Here is a 22669-nt window from a genome sequence, read left to right on the forward strand (position 1 = left end):
CATTCTCTACACAGGGTCAATTACCTCTTCAGGGACTGTCTGCATGGACCCCTCACTTGCCTCTATGCCTGGAGGATCCTAAAATTGCAGAGGCCAAAGCAAAGCTCATCAGAGCTCACCTAAGCCCTGTGTATGGTTCAAGGTTGGCTCTCCCTTTCAGATACTGATTCCTCTAATGTCCTCATCATATTAAAAACCTGTCACTGAGTTCCCATTCAGCTTTTCTTTTTAAGCACAAGTTGCATACTGAATAGTCACAGATTTAATAACATGTTCTGTTTTATTCTCTATTTCCATCTTTATGTTTCACGTCAACAAAAAAAAAAGTAATAGCTGTCAATGCATAATAAGCAAAATAAAATAAACACAAAAGGAACCTCTAGTCACTACTATTTTTTAATTTTATGCTAAACTATCATTTTGATTTTTTACAATATCCCTGGAACAATATCTATGTCTTTACGGCACCAGGATCTTGCAGTTTCTAAATTAAATGTCAGCTTCAATACCACTCAGAAGATAGTCAGAAGAGAGAAAAACGAAGGGTGGAAGAAAAAAGGAAATCATGACTCTTGTGGACTCACAGCACAAAAATAATTTTTATCTTGTGTTTTTTGTATGTTTTTTGTTTTGGGGGCACACCAGTGGCATTCAGGGATCATTCATGGTGGGGCTTGAGGTTCCATATCCGGGGATTAAGCCTGCATTGGCCATGTACAATGCAAGTGCCTTCCACACTGTGCTATGGCCACAGCCCAACTTCATGGGCTTTTTTAAACCTACTAGGTCATGCTTCAGTACAGGCAGTATTTTCAGTGCAGATATATTTGCATCAAACTAAAAGATCACCACTGCTCACATCACACTGGCAGACTGATTCAGTAAGCTATTTGGGTTCTTTCATGCTAATAACAGCTGAAAAGTCTAACAATCTAATGATGGGATGACCTTTCCTTTTGGAAATTTCTCTGGCACCAGGCAATATTACCAAGTCAAGAAATCACAACACTGTAGTTTAGCATGTTAAGGAACAAAGGAAGTAGAGTTAAACATTTTTGTTTCTTTAAAAAATCCCCTAATGATGGTTGGTGGAATCTGTTGGGATGGGAGATGTGTGCCTAAAGTAGATAAAGGCCCAAACATGATAACCTCTCAGTATCTGTACTGCAAACCATGATGTCCAAAAGTAGAGAGAGAGTATATAGAATACTGTCTGCCACGGAGGCAGTGGGAGGGTGGGAAAGGTGGGGGTATACTGGGGATACTGGTGGTGGGGAATGTGCTCTGATGGAGGGATGAGTGTTTGATCATTGTGTGACTGTAACTCAAACGTGAAATCATGTAACTATAAAAAAAGGAAAAGAAACCCCCTAATTGTAGCTAAATTTATTAATCAGCAAAACTACAACAATAAAAAAGATTCAAAATAAAGCCAAGCAGGTTATTTTGATGGGAAGGCAGTGCCATCCTGACTCAGACACCACCCACCTGTACCTGAACTCACCTACATAGGAAGATAAACAGTGCTTATAACAGTAAAACCGCCATCGCATGCAACACTAGCTTCAGTTTCACAGCAGTCCTGAGCCTGGATGCTTATCACCTCTACAATTAATACTAAACACAGTTCTGTTGTTTCGTGTCTGGCATAAGATGTGTTGTTTTTTTACCCATTTAACACAGAAACAGGCTCAGGAAAGTCAGCCTACCTACTGATTTATACATATCACAGCTCATGGAAAATAGAGTCCAGTGAGATTAATCATCTCACAGGGCAGAAATTTAACTTTTTGTGATTCTAAGCTTTTGTTTGTATTGTTACGGGGCCACACCAAGTGGTGCTCAGATCTTACTCCTGGCTCTGTGTTCAGAGATCACTGTGAGTGGGCTTGGTCGAACCCAGGTTGGCTGAATGCAAGGAAAACACCCTAGCCCTTGTACTATCACTCCAGTCCCTGTTTCCATCTACTTTGAAGGCCTTATCATCCTTAAAAGAATGGGCTGCTTTTTCCAGGATATTGACTGTTTGGAATCTAAATATGTAAAATAAGTATTGCAACAAACTACCTAGACCTCAATAGGACTCTGACTTCCCTTCTTATGTCTTCTTTAACTAGCCTAGAAGGATCAAGGTAAAACAAAAGAGAAATTTTAAAACTCACACCTACATGGGTGCAAGCCAGAGTTGAATGAGGGCACATGTTCTTGCCATTCATTCTTGATATGACTGCCAGATTCAGTAAATACAAACAAGTGATGTCTGGATCAACTTAAATTTCAGATAAATAACAAATAATTTTGTCACATAAACATGCCCTACTTAGGTATTTGTGCAAAGCTCCCATTTCTCTTCAAAACAAGAACTACCTGGGACATACTTATACTACATAATTATTTATTATTTAGCTGTATTTCAATTTAACCCTGCATTCCATATTTTATCAAACAACTAAATCTCTCATCTAATATACAAACTAATTTTTCAAGTTTAAAGTTGATATGTTTTGTCTCTGTTCCAAAATGATATTTAACCATGTTTGATGAAGTTTAGATTGATGATTCTAAATTCTCCCCAAAATGTCAGTTCATTGTGTTCTTGCTATCCAGATATCCCAAATAGTTCTGCTTTCAAGCCTCAAAATAGGATGTCTAAGTCCCTGATAAGCTGTTTTCTTTAAGTAAAGAACACCCTGCTCTTGGATAAATATCATCAAGTACTTGAGGATGTGAATTTGCATATCTGTGTAAATGCAGAAATTCTGCCCCTCTTACAATGTTTATACTGTCAAGCCCACTTTCGATAGGAAGTATTGTAAAATCAAATTTCAAGATGCCTCCTACTTATGGGACCACAAGGTTTTATATAACATAACCCAAAGTCATTATGATTATTTGATGAGAGTAAGATCACACAATTATTCATACATAAAATAACAAAATTAATGAACTCACATTTCACTTAGAGAAAATCAATAAACCTTTCATAAAAAAATAATGAAACAGATGTTGAACTGAGGAATGCTTATTATACAAAATAATTATATAAAGTGTATATACAGGTGATAATTAGCTTGTTCCTGTCCTCCTTTTTCTATCCCTTGTCATTAACAGTGCTGTGATAAACTTGAAGAGAAAAAAAGACTAATTAACTTCTTCCTTTGGGTTAGATGCTAGATTTAGTGGAGGTAAAAAATGCTGCTGGCCAGTAATTCATTCTTCCCTTAGGACACATTATGGGATTATGCTTCTTGGTTCCTTGTATAATGGGTTTGTGGTTAAGGGGAGAAGCACATGTGTCACTATGGTCCATTAGAAGACAATGGAAATACTTTATGCTTTAGACTTGGACTTAATTGCTGGTGCAGAACCTCACGGGACTCTCCTAAATCTAACTCAAAATCAGCAATGTCAATTAGGTTAAGTCATTAACTAATTACTCGGAACATTTCTTGGAGTCCTGTATTTGTTAGTGCAGCAGTTCCCTGCCTTGTCTACTTCGGGATACAGAGACATAGGGAGCTTTTAGTCCTTGATCTAAAAAAAAAAAAAAAAAAAAAAAAAAAGCATTCCGTTCTTCCAACAACAAATAGAGTTAGTTCTAAAACAAAACAGAAGAAGAAAAGGTAGACTGGAGAGTGCATGTATGGCAAGACACATGTGTACTTCTCCAAATCCAAGGCTAACAATCCCCTTAACATCTCAGTGGTTTTCAACCTTTTTACATCTGCAGGCCAACACAAATGGGCACACCAGAGTAGAATGCAAACAACCACTTCCACTCAGTTCTCTGGAAGGAGAAATGCGAGGCAAACTGGTCCACCAGTTTGTTGATTTACACAAATGTGTGCATTCTCCAGCTAGTATTTGGCTTCATTTGAATATGGTTCTAAATATTACAAATTTATTTGAATAGGATTCGCACAGTACATATCAAGTCAAGCAGATCATTAAACATTCTATAATTACTTTAACCCTCTTAAACTTACTGTTACTGTCACTGTTCTCCCGATGAACGATTTGCTCAAGCGGGCCCAGTAACTTACTGACTGCTTAAAATGATATCATGGTCACTTTGAATTCTTAACAAACTCTTAAAAGAGATGCAAATTATTATTTCCATGCGATAGATTAAAAAATTGACCTTTGGATTTGTAAGTATATTCATAGTCACACAAAGTGGATGCCTGAGAAAGAATATGAACTCATTTCCCTTCAGACCATGCATTTGTCACTTCACAATACTGCTATTCAACACCCTAGCTTTGAGATTCTATTTGTGAGAGGAAATTTCTCCACTGTAAAGGAAGCAAGTCTTGGAAACACAGCGCAGGGTTAGCAGGTACTAACAACGCAATGGTATCACATGATAGTGTTCTATAATGTGATGATAGGCTCAGTTTAGATGACTATAAGTTAGCAGCTATCTTTGGAACTATGTAGGGAAGATATGAATTCCTTAAATCAGAATTCACTTACAAATGCAGAGGAAAAGGGAAAAAACAAGACTATTTTGAGAGTCATTGTGTGTGGGAGCCATCTGCAGTTCTGTTAAATATTATAGGTAGCATTAACTTGAGACCTGTTCTTACAATTCTAATTAAAAAAAGACATTAGGACCTGGTTATTATTTTTTTTGGCAACTCTGGTTTTGTTTTGTTTTGGCCTCTGCAATGTGCAAGGGGGGCCTTCATGACTCCAACTAGTGGTGTTCCGAGGCTGTGATCAAACCTGAGGTCTCTTGCATGTCATGCAAGAATTTTAACCCTTTGAACTTCCTACCAGGGTTTTTTTAATTTATTTGTCAGAGGGGAGTTTAGGTCACCCTCATGGTGTTCAGAACTTATCTTGAGTCTGTGCTCAGGGATCACTCCTAGAGGAACTTAGGAAACCATACAGCTACTGCAGATAAATAACGTCAGTCACACACAAGGCAAGTGCCTTACCTCTGTACAATCTCTTTGCTCTCTCTTATACTTTTTTCAAAAATTTAATTTAAAATATTTCTTTTAGTACAAAAGTTTTAAATTCTTCATTGTTCATAAACTTGTCTTAAACCAGTTGTTACTTTGAACATAAACTCCTCCTGACATTTCTTTAACTTTGGAGGCTTAATGCACAGGCAAGTAAGACACAAAACCAAATTTTATGATCTCCTTTTGTCAGTATTTCATCTGAATATCGTTATTTTCAAAAACCATAATAAATTTTTGTAGAGAGTTATTCCAACTTATAGCAATTACATTTCTTCATCAGTCTAATCACTTATAAACAAGTTGGTAGTTAATTCAAAGAGATATTTTAGGGCGCTAACTCAGATGGTCTCACTTTCAAGGATTCTGAATTTCTCAGTGAGCTGTCATTCCAGATTTGGAACAATTCCAGTCTTAGAAAAATGAATAAAACCTGGAGAAGAAACCCAGAGCTCCACCTTTCTTCTTGACTAGAAACAAGTATACAAAAATTCAAGCCTAAACTGGTATTGAAGTGAAACCTCTACAGTGAGCTTTAAAATCATTGGCAATAACAGAACCTAAAATGTTAAAACAATTATTTAACTCAGATCAATGGTTAGAAGTTAAGAATTACATGCTTTTGATGTGAATCCATGCTTTTGACACAATAAAAGAAGCAGGACCTCAAAGGCATATTCAGAACTTAAAAGTCTTCCTGTCACTGAAAGGCAAGTGAAATTCTGTTTGAAGTTCAGCTTAGTTTTCTAGTGGTCTCAATTTTGAGTAGTATCTCAAAAGATAAAGAATTATGCTGGTTTTCTCGCCATTCATTTGCGGCCTTATTAACACATTCATAAAAGTGAACATAGTTTAGATCTGTCATTAGAAATAGCATCTTAGCTCCTTTGGGATAAAAATGGTGCAAAGTTAGCTATTGTCTTAATTTTCAATTAAAGTCTAATACTGCTAGGATAAGAACTATATCCTCCATGTGGTCCCCTGAACAGCATCAGGGTCATGCCTGAGCAAAGAGCCAGAAATAGTCCCTTAAGTCCCACCCCAAATCAAACAACACACTACTCAATAACTTTGTCTGACCTTATTAATTCAACTCATCTCTAGTCTGCAGTGTCCCCAAGTGGCTAGCTTAGCACTTTTCTTGGGTCCCTGGTGTGCCAAAGTCAACCCCTTGCAAGGCAAGAAAGTACCTTACCTCCTATCACTTCAATCCTAATGGGTAGTTTTAAGGGGAACAAAAAAGTGCTGAAAGTGTTTTTCCTGAAGATTGCTGGGTTATCTCAGGTAATGGACTAGAGGAGGAATGAGATGAAAGTGAAGGGGCAGACCAAAAGACCAAAAGGAGGCTCTTATACAATGTCTGTCTTTTGGTTTCCCCATTCCCTCATCTTACAATCAAACAGGTCTTGGAAAGAAGTCAGCTAAGCTGCTCCAAGGCCCAGTCCCACAAGTATGTGGCTACATCAGAGCTTTCCTAAGTGTTGCCTAATCCCTTTCCTTCAGGAACCCAACAGCCTTGACATTCAGTGTGTGTTGATTTTAACTGGTCCTCTCTGGAGGATATTTCAACTTGCAGATTCTGGTTTATTAACTGTACTTCTCATCCTTCAGTGGGAGGAAACAATTATTTGGTTGACGATCAAAAGCTAACTAGTCCTGTTTGCTGCTTCTGGGGGTTATCTAATCACAGAATAGAGATTTGGCACTATGGCTCAGTTTTACAGTATCCTTTGTCTTCAAGTTCAAGCTTACCTATGTTGGCTGAGAGGTAGGACTGACCATTGAATCCTGTAGGCCGAGAGCTAGGACTGACCGTTGGAAGTTTCAGTGACTTACAACCTGGGTTCTGGTGTATCATTTGATAACAAGTAACTTTGAGGGGCATTTTTTTTAAATTGTACTTCATAATCCCTCTTTCAGAAAATCGAAGCTATCTACTCAAGACATCAGAGTATCTACACAAAATAAATGAAGATATGTCCACACAAATACTTCTATAAAATATGTGCAGCAGCATTGACCATAATAACCCAAAAAGTAGAAACAACCCACATGTTCATCAACTGGTGAACACATAAACAGAACATGCTATAACAACATCTAATAAATAGGAGCTAAGATCTGAACATGCTACAGAGTGGATGGACTGGGAAAGTATCACACTATATTAAAGTCAACAGTCGTGAAGAATCCCATATTTCACGTTTACGAAATGTTCAGGAAAAGTCAACTCAAAAGAGGCAGAAATTAGAATAATTGTCATGGTCGGGGCAGTGAAAAAAATGGTAGTAGCTGATTATCATAGGTACTAGGTTTGAAGGTAGGGGATCAAAATGTTCTGTTAGAGTGCAATGATAATAAGATAACTGTAAATATGCAAACACTCATTGAATGTTTTTGTTATGTAAATAATAAGTTATTTTTAAAATGTGTCCAATAGATCCTTACTATTATTATCAAGGGGGGACTCTGTAGCACTGTCGCTGTAGCACTGTCCTCCCGTTGTTCATAAATTTGCTCGAGCGGGCCCAGTAACGTCTCCATTGTGAGACTTGTTACTGGTTTTGGCATATTGAATACACCACGGGGAGCTTGCCAGGCTCTGCTGTGCGGGTAGGATACTCTCGGTAGCTTGCAGGGCTCTCCAAGAGGAGTGGAGGAATCAAACTGGGTTGGCTGCGTGCAAGGCAAACACCCTTTCCGCTGTGCTAGTGCTACAGCCCAAGGGGAGGGGGACTCTAAAAACAGAAATATAGTAAATCCTCAGAGTTTGGTTATTTTGCGTGGAAAAAAAACTGTTTAGAAGGTATGCCTTTCCACAGTAATGAAAATAATTGCAAATTTCACAATCAGACTTGGATCCCTTTCCAATCTCATAGCACTTCTACCAGAGCCTGATGAAAGGAACCAAATGCTGATGTACGCCGGATGCAACAGCTGGTCTCCCCAAGGAAATGGATTAGCAACATGATCACAGAGCAGAACTTCACTACATAAAAGCTCTAGAGCCTCCTACTTTTTTGTCTTCTGCTAAAATAGCACCAGAGGGGACTCATGAAAGGGTAGTATCATAACCTGATGCCAATTGAAAGGAATGAAGATGGTAAGACTCAATCTACCAATTCTAATCTAAACATTGTCTGAACAGTCATGAGAGCCAGTACAGGAAGTTTATTCAATTAATCAAGTCAAATTATCCCTTAGTCTGGTTTGTAAAGATTAAAAATATGGCAAAACAGGATCATTTTTTATTTTTAATAAAATATTACAAAGTATATAAACCAATTGTATTTTTCTGAGCCTGGATATCACGAATCACGAATCACAACCATCCTGTTATTTGTCGATTGCCTCGAGCATATTCATTTTAATCACCAAAGGAATGTCAATAAATATGGATTTTTTAATTAAATGGTAAATTCACTGTAAAGAATATGGGAGTCACCAGAGGTAAAAATAAAAAGAATACAAAGAAAATAGGCTTAGACTTCGACCTAACACCATGCACAAAAGTCAGATAAAAATGGGTTAAAGACTTCAACATCAGACCAGAATCTATAAGGTACATTGAAGACAAGATCGGCAATAATACCCTCCATGATATTGAGGCTAACGTTATCTTCAAAGATGACATGCCACTGACCAACCAAGTGGAACAGAGATAAACAAATGGGACTATATTAAACTAAGAAGCTTCTGCACTGCAAAAGATACAATGACCAAAGTACAAAGACAATCTACAGAATGGGAAAGGATATTCACCCAATACCCTTCCGATAAGGGGTTGATATCAAGGATATACAAAGCACTGTTGAAATGCACAAGAAGAAAACATCCAACCCCATCAGAAACTGGGGTGATAAAATGAACAGAAACTTTGTCAAAGAAGAAATCCGAATGGCCTAAAAAAGCACATGAGAAAATGCTCTACACCACTAATCCTCAGGGATATGCAGATCAAAATAACAATGAGATATCATCTCACACCACAGAGACTGGCCCACATCCAAAAAAAAGAACAAAAGTAACCAGTGTTAGCGTGGATGTGGGGAGAAAGGGGCTCTCCTTCACTGCAGGTATCATTAGATTTAGACTGAAGTTTAACTGTATGTCCTGTGTATACTTGGTTTCTAGAGACTCCAGGAAGGGGAAATACCTAAACTGTTAAATTGGTGCCTTTCAGCTTCAAAAAAGGTAGATGCTTTGTTGTTGTTTGTTTGCTTATTTCTGGGCCACACCTGGCTGTGCTCAGAGCTTACACTTGGCTCTGAACTCAGGGATCCCTCCTGATCCTGTGGGGTGCCTGGGATCAAAGTCAGGTTGGCTACATACAGGTAAGAGACCTAACAATTGTACGCTCTGCTCCAGCCCTAAGGATAGCTTTTAAGTTTATAAAGGTTATACTTGAATTTGGGGTGCAGATATGACTATTTTATTTTATTTTAAGGACACACCCAATGATGCTCCAGAATCACTCCTGACAGAGCCTGGGGGATCAAACCCATGTCTGCTCATGCAAGACAAATGCCTTATCCATTGTACTATCTTTCCAGCCCTAGAGTTGGAGGACTGATGATTTTGTAACAAAACAGAACTGTATCTTGATGGTGCAACAAAGTCATCAGAAAGTACACTGAAAATGTAAGTTTAAATTCCCTTTAGTAAACCTAGATTTAGAAATAGAAATACTTCATCAGCGTGCATAGCAAACCTAGTAAATGTGACATTTACCCTGTGATTAGAACTACCATGAAATACTTCTATCAACTTTTCCTATATTTGTTCCAGTCTTTGTGGTACTTAAGACTGTTATTAGAGAACACTAAGATAATATTAGTGATAATTGTGGTTAAACTCTTGACTTGGCCAAATCTGATTTCTTTCATTTGAATATAGCATTCTTCAAAGTCTGGGGTTTTTCAGTAAGTGATATACACCAGACTTTCCCATGGAGTTCAGGAAAGTGTCTGATGTCTAAGAACTATAACAGACTTAATAAATATTTTTATTTGGTATCCTTAGTATATTTTGTAGAATTTTAAGTTATAGCTCAATCTTTTTTTTAATCAGCAAATAGAGTATGCCAATCTGTCCATTTCTGTAAAATAATAAACTCCTTGAATTCTTTTTAAATGGTAGTATTCATTACTAGAACATTCTAATTACATTATTTTTTTGAGACAACATGCATCATTTTTTAATGTTCAATTTTCCAGAGTTGTAAAGTGCACTGTTTTTATTATAGCTGATATAACATGGTTAAAATAGAGCTAATATTTATGTCATTGAAAATGAAATTACTGCACAACCACCAGTGTGTTCAAGATCTTCCACCACTGTCCCTGTTTAATTTCTGATCTGCATCTTCCTACTCTACTTCCCAATTCCCCATTTCCCCCATCACTACTTGGTAACCTCAATTCTATAGTCTAAGTTCCATAGGTCTATTATTATTAAATTCTATCTGTTCCCTTGCTTGCTCATGTATTGAATATGAGTCCGTTAATCTGGATTTCATCCTTCTCCCTCTGACTTATTTTGCTAAATATAACTCTCAAATTCTACCCACATAGTAGTAAAAAGATTTCATCTTTTAGCTGAACGGTAGTCCATTTAGTATAGCACTGTCCTCACTTGAGAGGGCACCAGTAATGTCTCACAACAAATTGTGAGATTTGTTGTTACTGGTTTTGGTATATCAAATACGTCACAGGTAGTTTGCCAGGTTTTGCCGTGTGGGTGAGATACTCTAGGTAGCTTGCCAGGCTCTCGGAGCGGGTCGGAGGAATCGAATCCATGTAGGTCATGTGCAAGGCAAACACCCTACCCGCTGTGCTACCCCTTCCAGCCCCTAGTTAGTATATATACCAAAATTTCTTAATTCATCTGTCATTGGGGATTTGGGTTGTTTCTAAATTTTGCCATTGTAAATACCACTGCAATGAACACTGGTGTGCATATAACTTTTGATGTTAAGTCCTTTGTGTTCTTGGAACAGATGCCAATAAGTGGAATTGTTCAGTCATGTGGAAGTCATATCTTAATTTTTTGTTAAGTCTCTATACTGATTTCCACAGATACTGAACTTGAGAACATTTTCACCATCAGTGAATTTGGGTTCTTTAGGTATTTCAGATAAAATACAATGCAAAATTTCTGGAATTTGATTCAGGATAGCAAAAAAATATTGATAGCTAAACATTGAATGTTCAAACAGAGGGTCACAGTAATAGCGTAAAGGATTGGAGCATATGCTTTGAATGGAGGAAACCTGATTCAAATCCCACAACACTTGGTACTCTGAGGACAACCAAAAGTGATCTCTCAAGTTTTAGGATCAGCCCTTGAACAACATTGGATTTGACTCCAAAAGGTAAAAATACACCTTTCTTCCCACCGGCAGCAAGGTGGCCGCCATCTAAGAGCTTATTGGAAAGCCAGGTATGAGCCAGCAGTGAGGGGGCAACTGTAGTCTCATGGGAAGGAGGTCGGTACTGGCTCATCCTTCTCGCCCTATTGAGGTCACGAGTTGCCCCCCACAAACGGCTCTCCAGCACAAACATGGCTCAGAGGCAAAAGGACTTAGTCCAGAGCCTGGCAGCTTGCGGCATAAAAGTAAATGGACCATGCGTTAAACTGGCGCCATGCCTCCCCAGGAGGGAAAGGTGTTGCTCCCTTACGCCCTTTTCCCTCCTGGCAGCAAGGTGGCCGCCTCCTCAGAGCTTATTGGAAAGCCAGGTATGAGCCCAGCCGGCAGTGACGGGGCAACTGCAGTCTCATGGGAAGGGGGGCGGTACCGGCTCGTCCTGTCCTTCACGCCCTACCGACGTCCTGAGTTACCCCCCACAAGCAGCTCTCCAGCACAGCCATAATACCAGACGCACAGAAACCAATCTTTAAATTATCTGGCTCTTTGCAGAAATCCAAAATTGTGTGGCTGCAATAGCAGACGCGCAACATTACATGATTCTCATAACCAGCTATAGAAAACAAAGTATTTCACAATGCCTTTTCAGCAATTCTGATTGTTGGGGGGGAAATTCTAAACAATAATGGTGCATCTTTTGTCGAAAAGATGAATGTAATCAGTGTAAAGAAGAGTTAAGTAGAAATCATCTGCCTCACAGGCATTGGTTGGGGTGGGAGGGGGAGTATATTGGGGTTCTTGGTGGTGAAATGTGAGTACTGGTGAAGGAAAAGGTGTTTGATCATTGTATGACCAAGACTTAAACCTGAAACCTTAATAACTTTTCCCACAGTGATTCAATAAATATAAGATGATAAATAAATAAATAAAACTATTAAAAAAAAAGTAAGGTGGAGTTCATGCCCAATTCAATGAGCTAATCAGTTGCTGAATAAATAGCAGTACTCCTACACAAAAAAATGGTTAAAAGTAAAGTAAAGTAAAGGCCCTCCTGTTGATCATCGATTTGCTCAAGTGGGCCCAGTAACGTCTCCATTGGAGACTTTGTTGTTACTGTGTTTGGCATATCAAATACGCCACGGGGAGCTTGCCAGGCTCTGCCGTGCAGGTGAGATACTCTCGGTAGCTTGCCAGGCTCTCCGAGAGGGGCGGAGGAATCGAACTCGGAAATAAAAATCAGTACCATCTGAGGGGCTAGAGCAATAGCACAGTGGTAGGGCATTTGCCTTGCGCACAGTCTGCCCGGCCGAGCCAGGTTCAATTCCTCCGCCCCTCTCAGAGAGCCTGGCAAGCTACTGAGAGTATCTCGCCCTCAAGGCAAAGCCTGGCAAGCTACCCTTGACTTATTCAATATAAGTCAATATAAGCCAAACACAGTAACAACAAATCTCATGATGGAGATGTTACTGGGCCCGCTCGAGCAAATCGATGAACAACGGGAGGACAGTGCTACAGTGCTACCATCTGAGACTCTTTATAAAAACTTACAGGAGTAATTTGATATTTTAATTATTCAATACTTCATGCTATATATTTTGCAAAACATATTTACGAGCACATATGTTAAATTAACACTTTTAGTCTGCAATGTAAAAAATCCGGTCAAACCTAAAGAAGTCAGCCTACTTCTGTTATCAATAACAATCTTAAGATCACAACAGAGAAGGAACAGAGGAAAAGGAGAAAAACTGCAAAACTCTAAAAGTCAGTGAATGACATGGCTAACTCATTCTTCTGGAAATTTGTACTCATAATGGAATAGGCTATTCTATAAGGCTATACAGAGAAAAGAACTTATGGGAATAGGTGAAAATGAAAATATTTATCTCTATAGAAATGCAAATCATATGCAAGGGAAAATAATTGATTATCACTGTATGGATATTTCAAGTTTTGTCAATTTTATGGTCATTTATAAAATTATTTCAGCATGCTTAGTAAACTATAAATGCAGGATGCTTTGATTCTCTTTTTAATAGCTATATCTTATTGACAATCTCATAATGATTTATATAAATTTTGTGACACATATTAATTGAATATTTGTATATGATCATAATAAACCTTTTAATATGATCATAATAACCTCTTCACAAATGAATAGATATTATGCTTCTATTTTACAAAAAAATGTTATTGTTGAGTCATTCAACAAATAATACTGACTACTGAGAGTCAGGATCCAAATATGAGAAGGACTGAATCACTGACCTCAAAGAAATTACATCCACTGGAGTAAAAGTTTTTTAGCATTAGTGAGAAACATCACAAATTTTCAAGGCAGAAAAGTACATTTTTAAAATTTTCTAAGTCCTTCCATAAGTGAATTTCTGCATGTAGAGCTGGTTGTGGTCCCAAAATAAAAATAAACAAAATATAAGATAAAAAGTTATTCTAAATCCATGGTTGCTGTATTTTTCACCAAAGGAAAAGAAACCAAAGTGAAGTCACAGCTTTTAAACAAAAATTAAGGGGCTGGAGCGATAGCACAGCAGGTAGGGAGTTTGCCTTGCACGCATCTGATCCAGGTTTGATTCCCAGCATCCCATATGTTCCCCCGAGCCCCTGAACACTGCCAGGAGTAATTCCTGAGTGCATGAGCCAGGAGTAACCCTGTGCAATGCTGGTGTAACCCAAAAATTAAAAAAAAAATTAAGTTGTATGCATTAATAGAGCAGTTACTGGACTCATAAGAAGATCTAAAAAAAATTAAGTTGAATGCATTAATAGAGCAGTTACTGAACTCATAAGAAGATCTAGGTTATGTCTTCTTAGAAATATTGTACACTAGGAAAATACATTCCACTTAAATTTTTCTAAATCAAATCAAATAACTGTTCTTGTTCTAATTTTTGAACCTCACTCAGTGGAGTTCGGGGGCTTACTTTTGCCTCTGCGCTCAGGGATCACCCCTGGCAGTGCTCAAGGGACCATATACAGTGTTGGGTAATTAAACTAGGGTTGGCATTATGCAAGGCAAGTGCCTGAAACCTTTTACTGTCTGGTCCCTCTAATTAAAGAATTATAAAGTCATTGATATCACTTATTGCTATTTGATATAGCACACAAATTTTTTGTTTACTGGACTACAGTAAATGTTCTGGTAAGCGCTACCTGATTTATTAATATTATTATTTATTAATACTACGTTTGGTTGGTGTTCAGTTAATGATCTCTCCCTAAAATGAACAAATATGAAGATTAAAGGTTTGAAGAATAAAACTGTCAAATTTTCCTCAAATATGAAAATCCTAAGATAATATAAAAGTTCTCTTAGTCATTGTGGGGTGGGGGAGGAAGTTTCATTACATAGTAAAAGATGTTCATAAAAAAATGTAAGATTTTTCTTCAGTCCATGATTCCAATATTTTATTACACGCAAAAATGATACAAACCTGTTTTTCTCCTGAAATCTTTCTGAATATGAGCAACAGTTTGGCAATTACAAGCTCCATTAGCACCTTATTAAATGTGGCAAGAGTATAATTTCTGCAAGACCAGACTACAGAATAACAAGAAAGAGGTCATTCTAAGAGAAATGGCAATTATCCAGTTGCCAGGATAGAACAGGTAATCCTTAGTGGGATATGTTCTATGTTCAAGATCAAAGTCTCTCATGAAGGTCTAAGACTTTGCAGGCAAAGTTAACTGACTAAACAAAAGCTCATATGCCAAGCAAAAATAAATGAGATTGAAAAAAATAAAATGCATGGCCAATGAGCAAAACTATAACATCAAATAACCTTTTAGGTCAAAGTTAACTTTCAAAATGGAAGAACACCTGTTACTCACTTGAAAAATAAGTCATTAAGTCAGAAAAATTTAAAATTATATGACTAACTTACCCTTAGAGCATTCCCTATTATTTTCAGGTTAATAGTTAAAAAATCAAAGTTAACATTAATGGAGCATCTATATCTAAAATAACAAATTCTGTATATGACAACTATAATCTCAGTGTTGATACTGGTAAGTTCCTAGTAATATTAAAGTTTATTATATTCCTTTAATATATTTAAATCATAAATTATTTGAGGATTTTTAAAGATTTGTTAAATAACATTCTTTGTAAAAACTCCTCTGCAAATAGACGAAACTTATCAAAACCATAAAAATGCAAAATTGGTATGTGATTCTACTTGAGAAAATGCAGTATATGCACATATATATTGAACTTAAAAATTTGATACTCCGGGGCCTGGGTCCCTCTCTGGGCAAGCGCAGCTAGAAACAGCCCCTAGAAAGCCAGTTTTCAACCCCTGATCTGCGTGGGACGGGCACAGAGGCCCAGCTCTGGGCAACAAAGCTGAACGGCTCCAATTCCAACAGGTACAGCCCACCCCCAAGGGCCTGGGTCCCTCTCTGGGCACACGCAGCTAGAAACAGCCCCTAGAAAGCCGGTTTTCAACCCCTGATCTGCGTGGGACGGGCACAGAGGACCAGCTCTGGGCAACAAAGCTGAACGGCTCCAATTCCAAACAGGAGACGTTCCCAACTCCTTGCCCAGTGCCAGGGACCCTTTCCGGAGCCGCGACCGCTTACGCGGCCGCGAAATATTTTCCCACTACATATGCCATAGGAACCATAAGCTACCTTCTTAGATGGAAACTTCTCTAGTTTAGCTCAGCCACTAGAAACACAGTAGCCAATAACTCATAAGCCTATCTTAACTCACACTGCATATCAAGCAGAATAGTAACAGTGAACGTGAAGGTCTAAACCACACCTCTCACAATGGTAAAGCAACGCAAAAGCCCACCAAACTTTCATATTGAAGAGTCTAGGCCAGATGACACCAACAGTACTGTAGTGTTAGACAACCTCTCTGACAAGGAATTCAGAAGGGAGCTACTTAGGATGCTTAGGGAATTAAAAGAAACAATGGAAAGCAATGCCAATAGAAAACAAGAGGATCTGAAGGCAGAAATGAGGAAAATGCAATCAGAAATGTCAGACCTGAAAAATCTCGTAGGCGAATTGAAAAGCTCAGTGGAAGGCCTCAGCAGCAGAGTAAGAGTGGCTGAGAACAGAATCAGTGAGCTCGAAGATGAAGTTCAGAGACTCTCCAGAAAAGAGCAGAAAATGGAAAAGAGACTCACAATTCGGGAACAGATGGCAAGAGAAGATCGTGATGAAGCCAAGAGGGGTAACATAAGAATTATTGGAGTCCCAGAGGTACAGGAAGAAAACCTTGATGAAGAAGAAACTGTCAAAGACATCATTGCTACAACATTTCCAGAGCTGAAGAAAACTTGTGACCACATAAAGGATGCCCGAAGGGTACCAGCTAGAAGAAATCCGAATAAAAATACCCCAAGACACATTCTCATCAAAATGACCAAAACCTTAGACAGAGACAAAATTCTGAAAGCAGCAAGATCGAAGAAAGAAATCTCTTACAAAGGAGCATCCTTAAAATTCACAGCTGATTTTTCTGATGAAACCCTCATGGCCCGAAAACAGTGGTGGGACATAGTAAAAAACTCAATGAAATAAATGCCTCCCCAAAAATACTTTTCCCAGCAAGACTCTCATTCATAATAGAAGGAACAACATACAGTTTCACAGACAAACAACAGCTCAGGAACTTCATAGACTCAAAACCATGGTTACAATAACAACTAAATGGGCTACTTTAAGGCAAGAAAGGCCCCTCAAATACACCAAATTTTAACAGAACAATGGGACAAAATCCCATAACAATAATCTCTCTCAATGTCAATGGGCTAAACGCACCAATTAAAAGACATAGAGTGGCAGGATGGATTAGAAAATTGAACCCAACATTCTGCTGCCTGCAAGAAACGCATCTCAATAGTCAAAGCAAACACAGACTCAGAGTCAAAGGCTGGAAAACAATCCTACAGGCAAACAGCTCCCATAAAAAAGCTGGGGTAGCCATCCTTATATCAGACCACATCGATTTCAGAGTGAGGAAGGTCATAAGAGACAGTGAAGGCCATTTCTTATTGATCAAAGGATCTGTACAACAGGAAGAACTTACAATAATAAATGTATATGCACCTAATGAGAGACCAGCAAAGTACTTAAAACAACTACTCATAGATTTGGAAAAAGACATCAATAGCAACACAATACTAGTGGGAGACTTCAACACTGCTTTGTCACCTCTTGATAGATCAAACAGACTCAAGCTTAGCAAGGACATACTTCATTTGAGGGAAACAATGGAAGAAAGGGACTTAGTAGATATATACAGGACACTTCATCCTCAAAAAGCTGAATACACATTCTTCTCAAGCGTACATGGAACATTCTCCAAGATAGACCACATGCTGAGCCACAAAACATGCCTCCATAAAATTAAGAAGGTAGAGATTGTATCAACAATCTTCTCAGACCATAATGCGCTGAAATTAGAAGTAAATCACACACAAAAACAGAAAACTAAATCAAACACCTAGAAATTAAACAGTGCACTATTGAACAACGAGTGGATTAGACAGGAAATCAAAGAGGAAATCAAAAGATTCCTAGAAACGAATGAAAATGAGAACACGAGTTACCAAAACTTATGGGACACAGCAAAGGCTGTGTTAAGAGGAAAGTTTATAGCTCTACAAGCATTCCTCAGGAAGGAGGAGCGAGCACACATAAGTAACCTAACCTCACAGCTTAAGAGCTTGGAGAAGGACCAAAAAAAGGAGCACAACCCGAACAGGGGAAAGGAAATAATAAAACTCAGAGCAGAGATTAACGAGATGGAAACCCAAAAAACAATCCGAAAGATCAATGAAACCAAAAGCTGGTTCTTTGAGAAAATTCACAAGATCGATAAGCCTCTAGCAAAACTCACAAAGAAAGGGAGAGAGAAAACCCTAATAAACCAAATCAGAAATGAAAACGGGGTCATTACAACAGAAACCACAGAAATTCAGAGGATCCTCAGGGAGTACTTTGAGAAGCTTTATGCCACGGAACATCAAAACCTCGAGGAAATGGATAAATTCCTAGACTCCTACAGACTCCCAAGGCTGAATCAAGAAGACCTGGAATACCTCAACAGACCTATCACCATCAAGGAAATTGAAATGGTAATAAAAAGTCTCCCCAAGCACAAAAGTCCTGGCCCGGATGGATTCACTAGTGAATTCTTCCAAATCTTTAAAGAGGACTTACTCCCGATGCTCTTTAAGCTTTTCCACGAAATTGAAATATCAAAAACACTTCCGAACAGTTTCTACGAAGCAAATATCACACTGATACCAAAAGCAGACAGAGATACCACAAAGAAAGAGAATTACAGGCCGATATCCCTGATGAACACAGATGCAAAGATCCTCAACAAACTACTAGCAAATAGAATCCAACTACTCATCAAAAAGATCATACACCATGACCAAGTAGGATTCATCCCAGGGATGCAAGGATGGTTTAACATTCGGAAATCAATCAACATAATCCACCATATCAACAAAAGAAAAGATAAAAAGCATATGATCATATCAATAGATGCAGAAAAAGCATTTGATAAGATCCAGCACCCCTTTATGATGAAAACCCTAGCCAAAATGGGTATAGAGGGGACCTTCCTCAACATAATTAAAGCCATCTACCACAAGCCTACAGCAAGAATCATCCTCAATGGGGAAAAACTGAGAGCCTTCCCTCTAAGATCAGGGACGAGACAGGGATGCCCACTCTCTCCACTGCTGTTCAATATAGTACTGGAAGTACTTGCAATAGCGATTAGGGAGGAAAAAGATATTAAGGGCATTCAGGTAGGAAAGGAAGAAATCAAGCTCTCACTATTCGCAGATGATATGATACTCTACTTAGAGAACCCAATAACTTCCACCAAAAAACTCCTAGAAACAATAGATTCATATAGTAAAGTTGCAGGTTATAAAATCAATACCCAAAAGTCCATGGCTTTCCTATACGCAAACAGTGAGAGAGAAGAAAGCAACATGAAAAAAACAATCCCGTTCACAATTGTGCCCCAGAAAATCAAGTACCTAGGAATCAGCTTAACTAAGGAAGTAAAGGACCTGTACAAAGAAAACTACAAAACGCTACTTCAGGAAATAAAAGAGGACATGAGGAAATGGAAAGATATCCCCTGCTCATGGGTCGGGAGACTTAACATTGTCAAAATGGCAATACTACCAAAAGCATTGTATAAATTCAGTGCAATCCCTATAAGGATACCCATGACATTCTTCAAAGAAATGGAGCAAACACTCCTGAAATTTATATGGAACAATAAGCCCCCACGAATAGCTAAAGCAATTCTTGGGAAAAAGAAAATGGGAGGAATCAACCTCCCGAACTTCAAACTGTACTACAAAGCAGTAATAATTAAAACAGCATGGTACTGGAACAAAGGCAGAACTGCAGACCAATGGAACAGGGTTGAATACACTGACATCTCCCCTCAATCATATGATCATCTAATCTTTGATAAAGGTGCAAGTAATGTGAAGTGGAGTAAAGAAAGCCTCTTTAATAAATTGTGTTGGCATCACTGGACGGCTACATGCAAAAAAATGGGCTCAGAACTCTGCCTAACACCATGTACAAAAGTAAGATCAAAATGGATTAAAGACCTCAACATCAGACCAGAAACCATAAGGTACATTGAAGATAAAGTTGGCAAAACCCTCCATGACATTGAAGCTAATGGTATCTTCAAAGATGCCATGCCACTGGCCGAGCAAGTGAAAACAGAGATAGATAAATGGGACTATCTTAAACTAAGAAGCTTCTGCACCTCCAAAGAAACAGTGACCAAAATACAAAGACAGTCTACAGAATGGGAAAGGATATTCACCGAATACACATCTGACAAAGGGTTGATATCCAGGATATACAAAATACTGGTTAAACTCCACAAGAAGAAAACATCCAACCCCATCCAAAAATGGGGCAATGAAATGAACAGAAACTTTCTCAAAGAAGAAATCCGAATGACAAAAAAGCACATGAGAAAATGCTCTACATCATTAATCATCAGGGAGATGCAGATCAAAACCACAATGAGATACCATCTCACACCTCAGAGACTGGCCCACATTCAAAAGAACAAAAGCAACCGATGCTGGCGTGGATGTGGCGAGAAAGGGACACTCCTTCACTGTTGGTGGGAATGTCCACTGGTTCAGCCCTTCTGGAAAACAGTATGGACGATTCTCAAAAAATTAGAAATTGAGCTCCCATTTGACCCAGCAATACCACTCCTGGGAATATATCCCAGAGAGTCAAAAATGTATAGTCGAAGTGACATCTGCACTTGTTTGTTCATTGCAGCACTCTTTACAATAGCCAGAAACTGGAAGAAACCTGAATGCCCAAGAACAGATGACTGGTTAAAGAAACTTTGGTACATCTACACAATGGAGTACTCTGTAGCTGTTAGAAAAGATGAAGTCATGAAATTTACATACAAGTGGTACAATATGGAAAGTATCATGCTAAGAGAAAAGAGTCAGAAAGAGAGGGATAGACATAGAAAGATTGCATTCATCTGGGGGATATAAAGTAACAAAGTATGAGATTAATACCCAAGAATAGCTGAGATCAGCACCAGGAGGATTACTCCATAACTTAGAGGCCAGCCGGGTATCCTAGAGGAAAGGGCAGTTCAGATAGAGAAGGGAGCACCAAATAAAGGATGTTTGGAGGATCCTCCCAGGAGGGGAGATGCATGTCGAAAGTAGACTATGGACTGAACATGTTTGCCACTCAATGCCTCTTTTGCAGACCACAACACCCAAAAGGAGAGAGAGAACACAGGGGATTGCCCTGCCACAGAGACAGGGGGGATGGGGGGATGGGGGTGGGAGGGATATTATCCATGGTGGTGGAAAATGGGCACTGGTGGAGGGATGGGTATCTGATCATTGTATAATTGAAACCAAAGCACAAAAAATTGTAAATCTACAACTTTAAAAAAAAATAAAATAAAGGGAAAAAAAAATTTGATACTCCACACACATACAAGCACATGCATTCACCCTTTAAGACATTAAACTGTAATTTACAAAACGTACATTCAAGACATTAAACTGTAAGTTAAGGAGAAAGGCCCCAAGTAAACCAACCAAGGATTTTTAATTTTATGAGAAGAATCCCCAAGTTTAGGCAAGAGCTGCATATCTGAAATCAGTAAAGATAGTTAGAAATCCTCCTCCACTTTCTCCAAGAAGGAACATACTATGTAGGTCCACAAATTAAGGTCAGTGTCAAGTACTTGATGTTCCATTATAGAGTACTTTGGGGAAGACATAAATTCAAGGCATTATAAATTCAGTGCTCTAGCTCTACTACCGAGTTACCTCTGCAAGCAGAGAATATCAGTCCAAAAAGATGCTAAATAATTTGTCTGTCCAGAGCACTTGCGTGTCTCCAGAAGCCCATCATGGCAAAGGCCACAGAAATCTGCTTTGTTACCTGACTTTCTCCGTGGTTCCTTCCATTCTCAGCTCTGAAGATGGATTTGGGTTTGCGGGACTTGAAGTTGCCCATGCTGGCTCTCAGCACACCTTCCACCAGCAGGGTCTGCTCTACATGCTGCAGTGGTTCAAAGGAGGGCAGTGTGGGCTCCTCTATGAGAGCCCTAGCGTCAGGGTAATTTTCCTTATTGTCTTCATCTCTGAAAGAGCAAAGATCTAATTTAGAAAACTAAAAACCAAACCAAACACCCAGCTAACCCACCACAATAAACCATTGTGGGAAAGAGGAACTGATATATTTCTGTTGCTTCTGAACTTACATGTTATTTATGTTATCTGGCAAAAAAAAAATAATGCAATTACTCTGAAACAAAAACTTAAGAAATTTGCTTTTATGAGTAATCCTGAGACCAAATGCACTACATTTATGTGTTCAGGGCTGGGGTGGCACTTTTTATTCTCATTTGCTAATCAAATTTGACACAATTATCTATTGTTATTTCAAGTTCCTCAGAAAAACAGTCACATAATAATGCTCTTATTTGGGGCCAGAGAGACAGTACAGAGGTTAAATCACCTGCCTTCCATATGACCAACCCAGCTTGGCGCCTGGAAACCCTGAGCACCTTCAGGAAAGACTGCTGAGCACAAAGCCAGGAGTAAGCTCAGTGTACACTCAGGAGTGGCCCAAAAAACGAAAAACAAAACAAAACAATATGCTCTTATTTCAAGTCATATGTCCCACATAAGTTCAGAAACATCAATTTTCTTATTTTGCTAAAAACACGACAAATAGAACCAAAGGGGCTATTTTCTTTTCATAATCACTACCATCATCCAGAAACACCTGGAAACCA

The 22669-nt window shown here is 38.6% G+C and overlaps 1 protein-coding gene across 1 annotated transcript in view; it reads right to left on the minus strand.

Annotated features, from left to right (window-relative positions):
• The window catches only part of FAM13C (family with sequence similarity 13 member C), a 152917-nt gene extending 130955 nt beyond the window's left edge, over positions 1 to 21962 (minus strand). Inside the window, exon 1 of the mRNA XM_056120455.1 lies at positions 21811 to 21962. Coding sequence (XP_055976430.1) covers positions 21811 to 21885 — 75 coding nt within the window. The 5' untranslated portion in view covers positions 21886 to 21962. The remainder of the gene's footprint in view (positions 1 to 21810) is intronic.
• Between the last annotated feature and the right edge of the window lie 707 nt (positions 21963 to 22669).

This window comes from Sorex fumeus, unplaced genomic scaffold (assembly GCF_029834395.1).
Source record: "Sorex fumeus unplaced genomic scaffold, SorFum_2.1 ptg000043l, whole genome shotgun sequence".
Taxonomy (NCBI): Eukaryota; Metazoa; Chordata; class Mammalia; order Eulipotyphla; family Soricidae; genus Sorex; species Sorex fumeus.